At 40.2% G+C, this 15,703-nt stretch overlaps 1 protein-coding gene across 2 annotated transcripts in view; it reads right to left on the reverse strand.

Moving 5' to 3' along the window:
• mcc (MCC regulator of WNT signaling pathway) overlaps positions 1-15,703 on the reverse strand; it is a 114,112-nt gene that overhangs the window by 22,628 nt on the left and 75,781 nt on the right. For both annotated transcript variants that reach the window (XM_052019542.1, XM_052019540.1), the window contains exons 7-11: positions 13,960-14,123; positions 12,900-13,106; positions 6,412-6,558; positions 6,027-6,116; positions 2,910-3,058 (exon numbers count right to left, since the gene is read on the reverse strand). In XM_052019542.1, the coding sequence (XP_051875502.1) occupies positions 2,910-3,058; positions 6,027-6,116; positions 6,412-6,558; positions 12,900-13,106; positions 13,960-14,123 (757 nt within the window). The remainder of the gene's footprint in view (positions 1-2,909; positions 3,059-6,026; positions 6,117-6,411; positions 6,559-12,899; positions 13,107-13,959; positions 14,124-15,703) is intronic.

Consider the following 15,703-nt stretch of genomic DNA (forward strand, 5'->3'; position numbering starts at 1 on the left):
ACCACTTCTATAACATGCTCTTTTTATTTTCCTGCCAAAATAGATAATGTCACATTTTCCCACCTTGCTTTCTGTCAGATCTTTGCCCACTCATTTACCCTACCTACATGCCTTTTACCCTATCTATACGCCTTTATAGCTTCCTTCTTTCTTTAACAACTTATTTTCCTACCTAATAGCAAAAGACAAGGATAAAAGTTTGAAGACAAAATCTTAAAGTATAGAACATGCCAGTCTTGCCTATACAGGATATTTGAAAGAACTGTCCAAATTAGCTCTATGCCCGAGGTTTTAGCTGCAGCCCTGCATATGTTCTTATCATAAATGTTTAAATGCCTTGAAAAATTTCCTATCAAACCTAATGCAACATTCTACATCATTTGTGCAAAGTGGTATTTTCATTTTACCTCTACTCCTCTTGCCATTATTTAAAATCTATGACCTTTGCTTACAGACCAACCAGAGGAAGTAGTTTCTGGGACCCCTGTTCTTTGTGATTTTTTATAAATGACTTGGGTGGGTTAGTAAGTTTGCTGATGACATGAAGGTTGGTGGTGTTGTGAATAGTGTAGAAGATTGCTGTAGTTTACAACAGGACATTGATAGGATGCAGAGCTGGGCTGAGAAGTGGCAGATGGAGTTCAACCTGGGAAAGTGTGAAGTGATACACTTTGGAAGATCGAATTTGAAGGCAGAATACAAGGTTAATGGCAGGACTCTTAGCAGTGTGGAGGAACAGAGGGATCTTGGGGTCCACTTCCATCAATCCCTCAAGGTTGCCACACAGGTAGATAGGGTTGTCAAGAAGGCGTATGGTGGGGTATTCATTAGTCTGGGTATTGAGTTCAAGAGCCACCAGGTAATGTTGCAGCTCTGTAAAACTCTGGTTAGACCACACTTGGAGTATTGTGCTCAGTTCTGGTCACCTCATTATAGGAAGGACGTGGGAGCTTTAGAGAGGGTGCAGAGGAGATTTACCAGGATGCTGCCTGGATTGGAGAGCATGTCTTATGAGGATATGTTGAGTGAGGTAGGGCTTTTCTCTTTGGAGAGGTGGATGATGAGAGGTGACTTGATAGAGGTGTACAAGGTGATAAGAGGCATAGATCAAGTGGACAGTCAGAAACATTTTCCCTAGGGCGTAAATGGCTAACACAAGGGGGCATAATTTTAAGGTGACTGGAGGAAGGTATTGGGGGGGGGGGGTGGTGGGAGAATGTCAGAGATAAGTTTATTTTACACAGACAGTGGTAGGTGCATGGAACGCACTGTCGGCAGATACATTAGGGACATTTAAGAGACTCTTATATAGCCACATGAATGATAGAAAAATGGAGGGCTATGTGGGAGGGAAGGGTTAGATAGATCTCAGAGCAGGATAAAATGTTGGCATAACACTGTGGGCTGAAGGCCCTGTACTGTGCTGTAATGTTCTGTTCTAGTTTCTCCCTACTTTTTTTGTCAAAACCAGGCACCCAGTTAGGTTTCCATTAAACCTTCATTTCTGTAAAATATATCCTAACTTCTCCAACCCGTTCATAAATGTACCCCTCATCCCCCATATCTTTGATTTTCATATCTTAGATTCTCTCCCAACTTCCTAAAACTTCCTAAGATGTGGTATCCAGAAATGTTCACAATAATTCACCTGAGACCTAGCCAGCGAATTACAACAGCACAACTTGTTTTTGTATTTATTGTCTCTACTTATAAAGCCGAGTACCCTATTCACTTCCTTAACAATACACACAATCACCTTGAAAGATTTGACCTCTAATTATCACCCAATTTTATAAGTTTCAGGAAAAATTATCAGAGTTTCAGCGAACTCGCCTTATTTCACAATGAAGTTCCAGTATTATTCCGGTAAATTTAATCTGTTTTCCCTACAAGGCCAATATGTTTCTCCTGTGAGGTGCCAAGAGCAACTCTCAGTGCTCTGTGTTGCGTAACCAAGGCTTTGTATAAATGTTGCAAAACCTCTACCATTTTTATTCTAGTCTTCTAGATTATATAAAGAAAAGCAGCATCCCAACAACAATTTTTTGTTTTTTTTTGTCTCTGTCCATAGTATTTCATGTATCTATGTAAATGGATCCTCAAGGTTGTAGACTACTCAGACTGTTCTAGTCTGCAACCCAATGTTGCGAATTCTGCCTCTGTAGTGTACACCCAATGTTATGAATGTTGAATTTTCCAGTTTCAGGTACCTATATTTCCTGTGCCTATTCCCTTGCCCAACACGCTCCATCAGCCCACCACCCTTCCCTCAGCTAATTCTACTCATCATCTTCCTTACTTATCAGATTCCAGTATCTGTATTCTCTTGCATCTCCACATTACCTTCCAGACCCTGTCCCTACCCTACCCTTACCCCCACCTGTCCCCCTTTTTCTCTCTCCTTACCTATCTCCTATCACCGTCTCCCAACACTACCCCACCCGCACCTGGCTCCATCTGCCCGACTCCTAACCTGGTTCTACCTATTGCCTGCCAGCCTCTGCCTCACCTCTTTATACTGGCCATCTCCCATCTACGCTCTCAGTCCTGATGCAGGGTTTCGACCCAAAGTGTCAACTATTCCTTTGCCTCTACTGATGCTGCTTGACCTACAGAGTTCTTCCAGCACTTTGTTTTTTTGTGTAACAACACACAAGCTTTGTTGATGGTGAAACTGAAACATCTGCTAAAGCTAGTCACCTTTTCTGCTCTTGGTTTAAGAGAAAATAATAAAGTTCTGCCCAAACTATTATCAGGGCTTCATTTATGAAGTTGCATTTGGGGCTGGGTTTATACTTTTTCTTTGTGCTGTAGCAAAGTGATATAATATCAAGCTATGCCATTGGCACAACTCAAATTTTTTTAAATCCCTATTCCTCCTAAAACTAATGCTGTAATGAGCATTTTACCTGTTTAGCCTTTCCGTTTCCACTTCAAATTCACGGATTTTGCTTTCAGAAATAGCTGATCCATGAGAATACAGAGTTTGAAATATTTCTTGAATATTGGAGCAGTCTTGCAAAGAATGGGCCAGATGCTCTGCCACACTACTGGACACCTGTTTGAATGAAAGATATGAAGCTTATATGGTACTTGTGAAGTATGCCATTATGTGCCAGTGAACAAAATCTCCACAAAGTTGTAGGCATTAAAGAATAGTTTAGCAGGCTGGCAAAAAAAAGATTCACAAGAATATTCTGGCTTCTAATGGAATATCTAGTAATAGTAATGACAATATGACAGAAAGGAATAGATGAAAGGTCAAGAAGTAAAATCAATTTGGATGCATTTCTGATGCATTGAGTAAACAATCTGGCTTCATCCCCTTCTTCGCGAAAGACCTTGCACGAGAAGAAAGTGAACATCTGTATACAATAAGCAACATATCCACAATACCTCAGTATCCATTTGTAGTCTTGCTGGTTGATCTCATGGCAATGCATAAAGCAATAAAAATTGATTTAAACTTTTGAGATCCAGTAGGGCAAGAGGAATAATGGAACCTATGAGAAAGGAATGAAGTGAAGGCAGAGGAGGAAGAGGAGATAAGTTGGAGCACGTGTAGAGAGAAGGATGCAGCTGAAGGAAAGAAAGGGAGCAAAGTAGGAAAAGAACATAGTACTGGGGAACAAAAAGGGTAGCAAGAAGGTAGCATGCTGTTTAGTAGTTAGTATTATTACAACAGCTTTAGTGGCAGAAACAGGAGTAGAATTCTGGTCCCTCGCACCTATTCTACCATTCAATAAGATCTTCAGCGCAGTGCCACTTTCCTATACTAAACCCCATATTCACTGGGGTTTGGCGTTTAAGGGCCAAAATCTATTGATCTCGGTCCTGAGTATACTCAGCACCTAAGCCTCCAGAGACCTCTGGGTAAAGAATTCCAAAGATTCATTACACTCAGGGTGAAGAAATCTCTCAGTCCTGAATTGCCGACTCCTCACATTAATTCTGTGACTCCGAGTTCTAGACACCCAGGCTACGGAAAAATCATTCATTCATCTATCATGTTAAGCCCCTTAAGAATTTTGTATGTTTCAATGATATCACCTCTCATTCTCCTACGTTCTTTCAAGTGTAATCCCAGTGTGCTTAATTTAGTGAAGACAGTCCCATATTGATCTTGGATAGGTATGATGATGCAGGATTTAGCTCCAAAAATGATAAAGAAACAGTGATATACTTTCAAGACAACATGAAACTTTTAAGAGAAACCTGCAAGTGATGGCCTTCCCATTCATCTTCTACCTTTGCCATTCATCATGGTTCAGGTTTGGGAGGTGTTTTTGAAGTAGCCTTGGGAAGTAACTGCAGTGAATTTTGTAGATGGTGTATACTGCAGCTGAGATACAGTACTGGTGAAGAGTATAAACAGTAATGGTCAAGCAAGTGAAAACTTAAGGTAGTGGTTAGGGTGGCAGTCAAGAGGTTGCTTTATCCTGGATATTAACAAGCTTCTTAGAGCTGGACAAAACTGGAGAATATTCCCTCATACTGATGGCTTGTGACTTGTAGATGGAGGAAAGGCTGTGTGGAGTGAAGAGGTGACCTCAAATTGTACGGTAAATCTCATCATTAACAGTCTTAGCATCCCAATGGGAAGGAGAATGAAAAAGCAGCTCAGCATGGAAGGTGGGGATTGAATAAAAACATCCTTCTGGTATCATGTGGAAATGTCCACCAGACATCAGATTATGTTTGCCCATGATATTTTCCTTCAAATATAGCCTACAGACTCTCAATGTTGATCTTCCTAAATCTGAAATAAAACATATCTGCATTCTTATATTCTGCTTGTGAAACAGTGGTCAGCACCTTCAGGAGGAAATGGGAGAAAGGAAGAAAATAAGAGGAATCAAAACCACAGTATATATTTACTTCTGATGGGATCCAGCTCAGAAATAAAATTACAAGTTGTGCATTTAATCAACCAATCTAAATTGCTGTGGGCATAGGCCCACATAACTTAACCCCACTTTTTGATTTTTCTTTCTAGAATACAAGAGGGAAGTGATCCCATTACACTGTCTCTATTTCTGCATGATTTATGATATCATAGCAAAATGAAAATAATTTTCAGGAAAAGTTTAATTCATAATAAGCATTTCATAATCCTCCTACATCTCTCTTGTTCCAAGATATCTATTGTGGACCCTTTTGTTTTACACCTTACTCCTGATGTTACACTGCCTTACTAGTTTTGACTAACCTATGTTAATTGGGCTCAGAATTTAAACATTTTCAAAGGTCCACAACAAGTATAGGCTGTCCCTAAGTAATGAACGAGTTCCATTTTTACAAAAGTCCACAAAAATCACTATATGGTACCCATACCTCTAGTGTTGTAACGAATGGCGTCAAAAGCACACAAGACCAACAAGAACAATTACTAGAAGTGGCGAGCGAGCGAGAGAGAGAGAGAGAGAGAGAGAGCGAGAGCGAGAGCGAGAGCGAGAGCGAGAGCGAGAGCGAGAGCGAGGGAGAGAGAGAGGGAGGGAGGGAGGGAGGGAGGGAGGGAGGGAGGGAGGGAGGGAGGGAGGGAGGGAGGGAGGGAGGGAGGGAGGGAGGGAGGGAGGGAGGGAGAGAGAGAGGGAGAGAGAGAGAGAGAGAGACACGAGTTTTGCCATTCGTAGGAACAAATGTATGTACGATCATACATTGGATTTTTGAATTTAATATTATGAGAACTAGTTCATATATATGGGTGTCCATAAGTTAGGCATTCGTAACCTGGGGACAACCTGCATTAAATGTTCATGTCACTCAAATTCTGGTCTTCATTTCATTTGGCTTGAAGTTAGCAGATGCAAATCTGTACCTTCAACCAGACAGTAACTGCAAGTCATGGCAATCATGAACACTGGAAGGTATAAAGTTGATTTTATTTTATTGCCTGACAGACAGAAAGATACGCAGTTGATTAGTAGCTTTTTGGTGATTGTGGTTAAAAGGTAAAAGGGAAAACTAGTAAGCGATCAGCTCAGTTTAGAGAAAGAGCCATCATTTCTCAAGTTTTAAATACTTACTCCAATACTACTGATCTCTGATCCCAGAACTGGTCGATCTGAAGATGAAGATTCAGACCTAGTCTTAGACAACTTTACTCGTTCAGCAACCTATCAATTAGGGAAGGACTGTCAGAATTAGTAGTTGCCCTTCACACAATGTAAAAACTCAGCATATTACAAAATCAGTTCACTGATTAACATTACTTTACATCCTTTAATTCCACCTAAAAAAAAATCAACAGATCAGCAACATTCCCTTTCTCCACGTCCTCCATGGCTACTCTAAGACTTTGAGATAAAACAATTAAGCCTTTGGAGCTAATTGTTAAGCTTATGCAATAGCAACCGAATGACAGTGGCTGCTGCATATAACGTGGAGGATAACAAGTCCATAAAAACTCACCTTCGCTATAGGGATATCATTACTGCTACTACTGGTGCTGAGTTCACCAGTACTGGGGTTGACTGGTCGATTGGTTGCAGCCAGCCGACTTGGACTGGCTGGGCCAGATGCTTGCAAGCTTTGTAAACGTGTCTGCAGCTCTCGAACCTGAATTAGAAACAAAGCTCATGTAAATTTGTGTAATATTATTTTACAATACCAATAAAGATAGGTCTCCAACTTCAATTCCTCAGAGGACTATGCATTTGATGAGGATTCTTCTCCAAGAACTCAGTGGTAGGAGTAGCCATTTGGCCCTTCGAGCCTGTTCTGCCATTGCAGATCATGGCTAATCTGATCACTGACCTCAACTGCACTTTCCAACCTAATCTCTGCAAGTCCCACATCCCAATATAATTAGTCTTGAATATTCTTAATGACTGCACTCAAAGCTCTCTGGGATAGAGAATTCCAAAGATTCACTGTCCTCCAAGGGACGATATCCTATTGCACATTAAGCCTAAATGGGCGATCCTTTATCCTGTTCTAGATTCACACACCAAAGTAAACATTCTCATTGCAAGCTTCCTCAAAATTTTATGTTTCACGTCTCATTCTTCTAAAATCCTTCGAGTATAGACCCAATGTACTCTTCATAAGGCACGGTAGTGAATGCGGCAGGCACAGTAGTGTAGCGGTTAGCGTAACGCTTTACAGCAACCCAGGTTCAAATCCGGCCACTGTTTGTAAGGAGTTTGTACCTTCTCCCCATGTCTCTGTGGGTTTCCTCCGAATGCTCCAGTTTCCTCCCACATACCAAAGACGTACAGGTTAGGAAGTTGCAGGCATGCTATGTTGGAGCCGGAAGCGTGGCGACACTTGTGGGCTGCCCCCAGAACACTACACAAAAAGATGCATTTCACTGTGTTTCGATGTACATGTGACTAACAAAGATATCTCATCTTATCCTTTTATCCTAAAATTAATCTACTGAATCCTCCCTGCACTGCCTCCAATGCAAGTGTGTCTCCGTCCTGAAAGAGGTCAAATCTGAATGCTATACATCAGATACGTGCTCACCTATAAAGATTTAGCAAGACTTGGTTATTCTTGTAGTCCATCCCCATTGCAATGAAGTTCAATATTCCATTCCTAATTACATGCTGCACCTGCTTGCTAACTGTGTTCCTTTAATAAAGAAAACCAGATCTCTCCGAACATTGGTCTTACATAATTTAAATACTCTTCTATTTTTCTACTAAAGTGGACAACCTCACAACCTCCATATCATATTCCATGTGTTATCTTTTTGCAGTCACTTAATATTCTATATGCTTTTGCATTCTGTACCCTGCTCACATTTATACTTTCTGACTAAGTGCCCAGCCCGATTTTCCAGTTTACACAAGAAAGCATTAATTTTGCTCTGCATGCACAAAGAATTGCACAAATGCAAGGGCCAAGATTATTCATTGATAGCAATGGGCTGTCCTACTAACAGTTATTAGTCTTTTGTTGAACAATATCCAGTGTCAATTCTCAAATTTGCTTTATCCTGATTAGTGGTTTAAGTATTCCGAAGGGGAAATTAGGTTTCAATCCTCAAAGCACACTTAAATTAACTACTGGATGCAAGTATCAGATACTTTGGATATAAGGATTACTTACTTCTGGGGCAGTGTATGCCCTGTACATGATTTACTGACAAAATGGGAAAACAGAAAATATGAGTCAAGTAGTGCAAGAAATAGACGAGAGAAATAGATAACCAAGTAATATGATATTACAAAGGATCTATTGTTTATTCAAAAGAATTGAACAGTAAAATGAAGCAACAGACCCATACAAGAACATGAGAAATAGGAAAAGGAACATTGTAGCCTGCTCTGCTATTCAAGATCAGAGCTGCTCTTCTACCTCAGCACCACTTTCCCGCACTTTCCCCATCTCCCCTTATTCAACACCCAGAAATCTAATGATCTGCTTTGAATGAACTCAATGACTGAGCCTCCATAGCCCAGAAAGATAAAAAACAATTCAAAGATTCCCCATGCTTTCTCCTTAGAAAGAAATTTCTCTTCAGCTCAGTCCAAAATGGCTTAACTCCTAATTCTAGACTCCTCAGCCAGCAAAAACACCCTCCTTGCATCCACCCTGTCCAACACTAGAATTTTAGAAGCTTTGACAAGGACCATTTAGAAACTGACAAAAGCATTAAAAAGTATGGAACTCAGTCTTGGGAGCGCTAAAGGTTAACATCTCTAGTTAAAAATATTCCAAGCAAGTCCAATAACAAAAGGGAGGATGATCTGCATTGGTGCAAAAGGACAACAGTGAATTGTGCAAAATAAAAATCTAAGTTATCAAAATTAAGGAATCAGAGCCCATAACTTTCCTGTTAAGCCCATATTTCAGATTCCCTAACAAAGCAAAAGACAAAAGAGGGGTATGTGAGTTAAAGAGAAATGTGAGTAATGTAATTGCCCAAAATTTAATGACATGGGCCTGCCATCCACTTTCCTCATTCTCCCGGAAATAGCTTACCAGAATCCAAAATGCTGGCCTTGCTAGTGACAGCGCCAGACTTGAAGAGCAAGGCCAAGTGGTCACAAAGCCTTGAAAGATAAAATGTAGTAAAAGTAAGCCCATTCAACTACTCTAGTCTTTGACAAGGCAAAGCCCCACACCAGCATTGACAATATCATAGCTTTTCAGTGTTTCTGAAGAACATATAACATGAAAAGGATTCTCCTTGAAGGGCCATCCATTTGTCAAGATCATAGCCGATCTTCTGCTTCAGTGCATCTTCCAGCACCATCCCTAATCCCTTAATCCTGTTAAGACTCCTCAGCCAGAGGAATCATTCTCAGTGTGTCTAGCCTGTCAATTCCTTTAACAATTTTGTAAGTTTTCATGAGATCACCTCTCATCCTTCTTAATTCTAAAGAAAGAATACTACAGTAAATTCTAAAGAATACAATCTCAGTCTGGTCAAACATTTTTCATATGGCAAAACCACCATCCCTGGAATCAATCTAGTGAATGAACACTATGGCAAATATATACTTTCTATAAAATATTTCAGATGCAGTCTCACTAAGGCAATGTGCAATTGCAAAAAGATGCCTGCAATCAAATCATCTCATAATAAAGGCTAACATACCTTTTGCTCTCCTGATTGCTTGCTGCACCTGCAGTTCTTCTGTAGTTTGTGCATAAGCACATCTTGGTCCCTTTGAACCTCAACACTACCCAATTTCTCACCATTTAACAAATACTACCTTTCTCTTCATTTGAATTCACATTTTTCCACATTGTATTCCATCTGCCATGCTCTTGTCCACTCAGCTTGGCCATAACCCTCTATAGCTGCTTTACACCCTCCTCTGGATTCACAATCTCACCTATTTTAATATCAGCAGCAAACTTGGAAAGGTGACATTTATACCCTCAGCCAAAATGTTGACAAAAGTCAGGAATAGCTCGGGCACAAACATGGATCTGTGCAGTATCCTATTAGTTACTGCTTACTCACCCAGGAAGAATCGTTTATTCTCACCTTTTGCTTTCCATTCAATAACTAAATTTTCAATCCATGACAATACATTACCCCCAATTGTAGTTGACGCCCAAAATATTTAAATTAATTTTAGTTAAATAAAGACATTTACAAACTTCTTTAAAATCAATAAACAAAAAAAATTAAAAAAAAGAAACTTCAGTTTTCCCTTTCTTCCCCAGAGCTCACAGATACCATGTCAGGTTTAACCCAGTACAGGAATTGTCAGGAAGTTTCCCAGCACTACTGGGAAATCTCAAGATGCTTCCGTCCAGTACTGAATTCCAAATCACTGTCTCTCTTCTGCATTCTTTCATTTGTTCACATGTCACTCCATGTCTTTCCTGTTGGACAATCCAGAACACTGGCAAGATAGCCAGTAAGCTTGGACAAGCATTTTTGGGCAACAGTACTGATACTCATTGGCATTGTTGAGAAAGCAGCTCATTCCATGAAGAGCAGTCAGCAAAACTCAACAAAACCTCAGGCAGTAAAGAATCACTTTACATTGTTTTATCTTTGGATAAGTAAAGGCCAGAGACTGAAAAATCATAATGCATTTTATAGAACAAAATCATCTTAGGCGATCTCTCACAATCAAGATTGATTTGTTTTCACTCGTTTTCCAGCTCTGTGGATCCTAAGGTGGCTGATAAGTCCAAAATGTGATTCACAGACTCTGCAGTCGGTGGAACAGGACGTGCTTGAAGGGCTGGATAGGTAGTATGGGAGAGGATGGGTTCTTTCTGCCATTTCTGCTGTGCTTCTGTATGCTTCCCACAAAGAGATAGGTTCTCAGTGCTGTCATAGACGATGCTCCATTTTCAGCAACCATGAGCCTTCCACAATTCAGTGAGGATGTTACATTTTTTCCAACAAGGCTTTGAGAATACCTTAAAGGGCTTCATCTGTTCTCCTGGTAATTGCTGCCATGATAGAGCTCAGAGTGCTGTTTTGGGATTCTGTATTTATCTGTGCAAATGACATCCTTTAGCTATCAGATGGTAATAAGAGCCTTGACAGAAGACACAGACTTTGCTTCACTCATCCTGACATTGTTGATGGTACCTCTCCAATGCTTTGGGGTGTCAGCTGTAGGTAGATCTTGTTTCTGAAGCATATGCTACCCACCAGATCATGAGCTTTGTGTTGGGTTTGTGGTCTCAATCTTCACTTTTTCCCAGATGGACAGAGACTAAGCTGGACCACTAGAAGCAGTAGTGAAACTGTCACTGCTGAGAGGTGGCTGATTAGAAATGGAAAATGGTCCACGCTATCCAAGGTCTCATGGACCTTTATTGTCCAAGGCCAGCATGTGCAGTACAGGGAGGTTGGGAGAGGATCTTTGTTTTGCAAATGTTACTTTGAGATCCATTCTCTTACATTACAGTGAATATGTTGGCAATGAATTAAAGCTCAGTCTCCAAATATGTATGCATGCAACTGTCATCTATATATTGCAGCTCGATGACTCGGTTGGAGTGACCTGAAGTGGAGGTGACATTGGTTGAACAGTTTTCAATTAAATCCTGTAGATTAGCTATATTCCAGCAAGAAACTTGTTGGAGACAAGTTGCAATATTATGGCAAGGAAATTGAGACAAGGATTGGCACAATGACACAACTTTGCTTGACCCCAGTCTGCATTGGAAATAAATTTGTAGTGGATCAGTGAGTTAGCATCAAAGCATGCGCACAGCAGATGTAGAATGGAGACAAATTTCTGAGGGTAGCCAAATTTGAGAACGATATTCCACAGTCCCTCTGGACTGACCTAATCAAGGCTTTTGTAAGGTCCTAAAAGGCAATGCATTAGAGGCTGATGATGTCTTTTGTAATTTTTCTTGGAGTTGTCTTACAGTGAAGATCATGAACCCACACTACAATTTGGGTCACACCTCTCCACCTTCCAGGAAGCAGTTGAGGAGGACAGTTCAATGACAATCACTGTGGAAGACTCTTGTTACTGTAATCAGATCTATCTTCTTTCTTGAATATGGTCAATTATGTATCTCAGATCTCTAGGCCTATACTCAAGGTAGTCTCCTGTTGTTAGTGCTTCACTCAGGATAGCGATGTCGACATCAGTGCATTTGAGGTCCCAGGCTAGGATAGCATGGTAACATTCAGGTCCATTGCTGTTGGAACTGTCCACAAGCATCAACCAGTAAAGGAAGTACTAGCTAACAAGCTGCCCACAGCACACACCCAGCATCAGGTGGATAGCTGCAGTCAGAGTCACAGAGAATACAGCACAGAAAGAGGCCGTTTGGCCCGCCAAGTCCACACCAACCGTCAATTTACAAGAGACCTACATTAGTTTCGTTTTTATTCTCCCCACAGTCTCATCAATTCCCCCAGATTCTACCACTCACCTATAGACCAGGGACAATTTACACTGGCCAATTAACATACCAACTCACATCTTTGGGATGTGGGAGGAACTCCGAGCACCTTGAGGAAAGCCACATGGTCGTAGGGACAATGTACAAACTCCACAAAGACAACACCCAAGGTCAAGATTTAACCCAGGTCTCTGGTGCTGTGAGGGAGCGGCCCTACTAACTGCACCATTGTGCTTCCACTTTTCAGAGGAAGCTCATGAGGGATCACTGCTAGACTGCAGTCCACCAGGACTGTTGTGGCAGATGGGGAAGAGGTGGCTATTACAATTAGAGATAAAGGAGATCTCGTGAAGGATGACAGAGATACTAAAAATATAAAACAACACAAGATTTGGAATGGAACGGAGCAGAATGCAATAATAAAGTTCTTTATGGGAAAAGCTGTGAGGACGATAATGTACATGGACAGAAAATCTGGAATTTGGATGCTTGCCTAAATGCCAGGCTCATAATTGGGGACTTAGAGCAGATGTTTCATCTTCTCTTCAAGTATATAAATTACCTGTTTTCCCTAACAGAGAAGGGTAAGTAGAATGTATACTTGCCCTCCGACGCAACCGATCTCTTTCCTCACGAATAGCATTCATGGTGGCCTTTGTTCTATTCAGATCTTCCTCTTTGCCACACAGCATAGCAGTGAGGCTTTCATTTTCTTCCCGAAGAGTTGCTAACTCCTTTTCCCATCGAGATCTCTCTTCAGCAAGAGTTGGGTAGAAATCACGTCCCAGTACTCCCTCAATCTCTTCTACGGTCTATTAAAAATGTTCAAAGTACAAACAAAATTATTGTTGCACCATTGACCACTTTGGACCATTCTGCTGTTTTGTACTTGTCGCTGTATTTATTGTTGTACTTATTACCATGTATACTATTTACTCTGTGAGCTTAACACGAGCAAGGAATTTCATTGCACCCTGGTGTATATGACAATAAACTAAACATAACTACTTGTGATAGATAAGTAAATTAGTTTCAGTTACTGGAAATAAACAGATCTCCAACTCATGTAAAAGTTAAATGATAATGTGTTTGGGTTGATCAGGAACTAGAAAATCAAGAAAAATGCCTGCTTCCCCTCCTCAAAAAAAATAGGTTGGATGGAATGTTTTATATCCTTTTGAGGATCAGTTTCACGCCAATCTGAATGACAGAATTACTACTGTCTCATTAACATACATGCATTAGACCGGATTATATACTAGCACTGGAGTGAAGCAAGACTCTATCTTATCACTCGCAAGCAAAAATGGCATTAGCGAGTCAAGCTGGCACTAAATTGGTGAACAATTTCAGTGTTAATGTTCAAACAAAATAGAAAGGAAAATACCCATTTATCAATCAGCCCATCCCAAATCGCAGTTAAACTCTTGGAAAAAAAAGTTTAAAAGAATGCATTTACCAATGTGTCAATATTCTCAAAACATCAAATGTAAGAGACATTTTGTGCACAGAAAAACCCCACAAAAATCAATTTGCTTTGCTCAGCATTGGTTGAAAAAGAAATGCTTGCTAGAATTGTAATAATTGTAATGATGTAGAATTATTGCAATGTAGATAGATGAACCTGAAAGCCAAACCACTGGTGAACTCAAAGTAAATGAATACCTTTATAGCTAGGTCACAATGCTCACTGGCAGTAGTGAGTTGCTCGATATGTCTGTCTACTTCTGCTACTGAGAGACTGCAGCTGCTCTTCTTCCTTCCACAAACTACATTTTCCAGCCCAGTCAACACCCTCTGGAGCTCTGAATTGAGGTCACTACAGGTATCTAAAACAAAAGAAAAACATATTCATTTCACTATTACTGCCGATAACAAAAATGATGCTGGAGAGGAGCAACCTTTTGTGTGCAGCTCCTTTGCACTGTACTACTGCTGCAAAGCAACAAACTTCATGGCATACAAGTCAGTGATAATAAACCTGATTCTGATAACTAAAAAAAATTACTTGAATGCTATGCAAAGTATATGCAATCAATATTTTGTAGAACCAAAATGAAGCAACAGATTGATTTCCTTTTCATTGATACCAACATTTTGAGTGGAACCCCTTACTCAAAATATGCACTGAAAGTCAATGTAAAGATTCAGACTTGTAGTTATGAACTGGTGAATAGATTTACCAGTTATTGGAAGCGGAAGCTACAACAACTCAACCTGTTAAAAAAAATCATTTCAAAAACATCAGGAAATGAGAAATAACTGTCATAAGATTAGGAAGATCAGCCAACAACTCATCACTAAAGTTAGGCCATCACGTTGTAGAGTCCTAAAAAAAAGCATTCTGGACCTAAAGTTTACTTTCAGTTTGCCTTAGCTGATTAGTATTAGGTCTCAGCAATAAATGGATATGGATTGTTGTAGATACAGCAGTCACTCACTCTACTCATCTCTACATGGTCCACTGACTACATATGTAAATGTAAGCACATCTGATATTTCTACAAAGACAAATTTCTGGAAATACTCAGGTGGTTAGACAACATTGCTAGATAGAAATACAACTGACTTTTCTGTTCAATTATGGTCATCAACCCAAAATGTTAACTGTCTCTCCATGAATACTGGTTGGCATCTTCAGTGTTTTGCTTCTGAAAGACAAATTTTACTTTGAATTTTAAGTTTAATCAAATAACTGATCCATGAATGTTGATTTATACAGCACCTTATGTCTTTGCAATGTCCCAAATAATTCTTCTAAAAAAAAATGCAAGGAACTTTGAGGGATGAATTTCTTTGCCCATTTTAGCAGTTAAATGTAGTGAGTTTTTTTTCTAGCCAGAAAAATCAGACTAAAGCCATGTCATGGAATGGACATCACTGGCAAGGCCAGCATTCAGTGCTCATTCCTAAATGCCCTCGAGCAGGTAGTTCATTGCCTTCTTTACTGCTACAGTCCATTTAGTGAAGGTACTCCCACAGTGGTTAGGCAAGTTCTATGATTTTGACCCAACCATGAAGAAATGGCAATATAGCTTGATGTCAGAAAGGTGCACTACCTGAATTTACTTGCAAGTAGTTGTATTTGTATGCACCTTCAGTCCATATCCTTCAGGACTGAAGCCATGTGTTTGGGAAGTACCAAGGAAGCCTTTGCCCACTGCTGCAGTGGATCTTATAAAAGGTACACAACAGACAGAGTGCACTGATAGTGGGGGGGAGAGGATGTTAAGATTCTGTATGGGTGTAACCAAGATAGCCCATTCCTACTAACCTCCCAATTCTCTTCATCCCTCAAGTTCTGCACATCATCTTATGCCACCTCCTCATCCACGCTTTGTTCAGATGGAAAAAATTTGTATTGATGCTTAGAGTGATGTGCTACAAGTAGTGGGTAATTAAAAATTGT

Source organism: Pristis pectinata, chromosome 7, assembly GCF_009764475.1.
Source record: "Pristis pectinata isolate sPriPec2 chromosome 7, sPriPec2.1.pri, whole genome shotgun sequence".
Lineage (NCBI taxonomy): Eukaryota > Metazoa > Chordata > Chondrichthyes > Rhinopristiformes > Pristidae > Pristis > Pristis pectinata.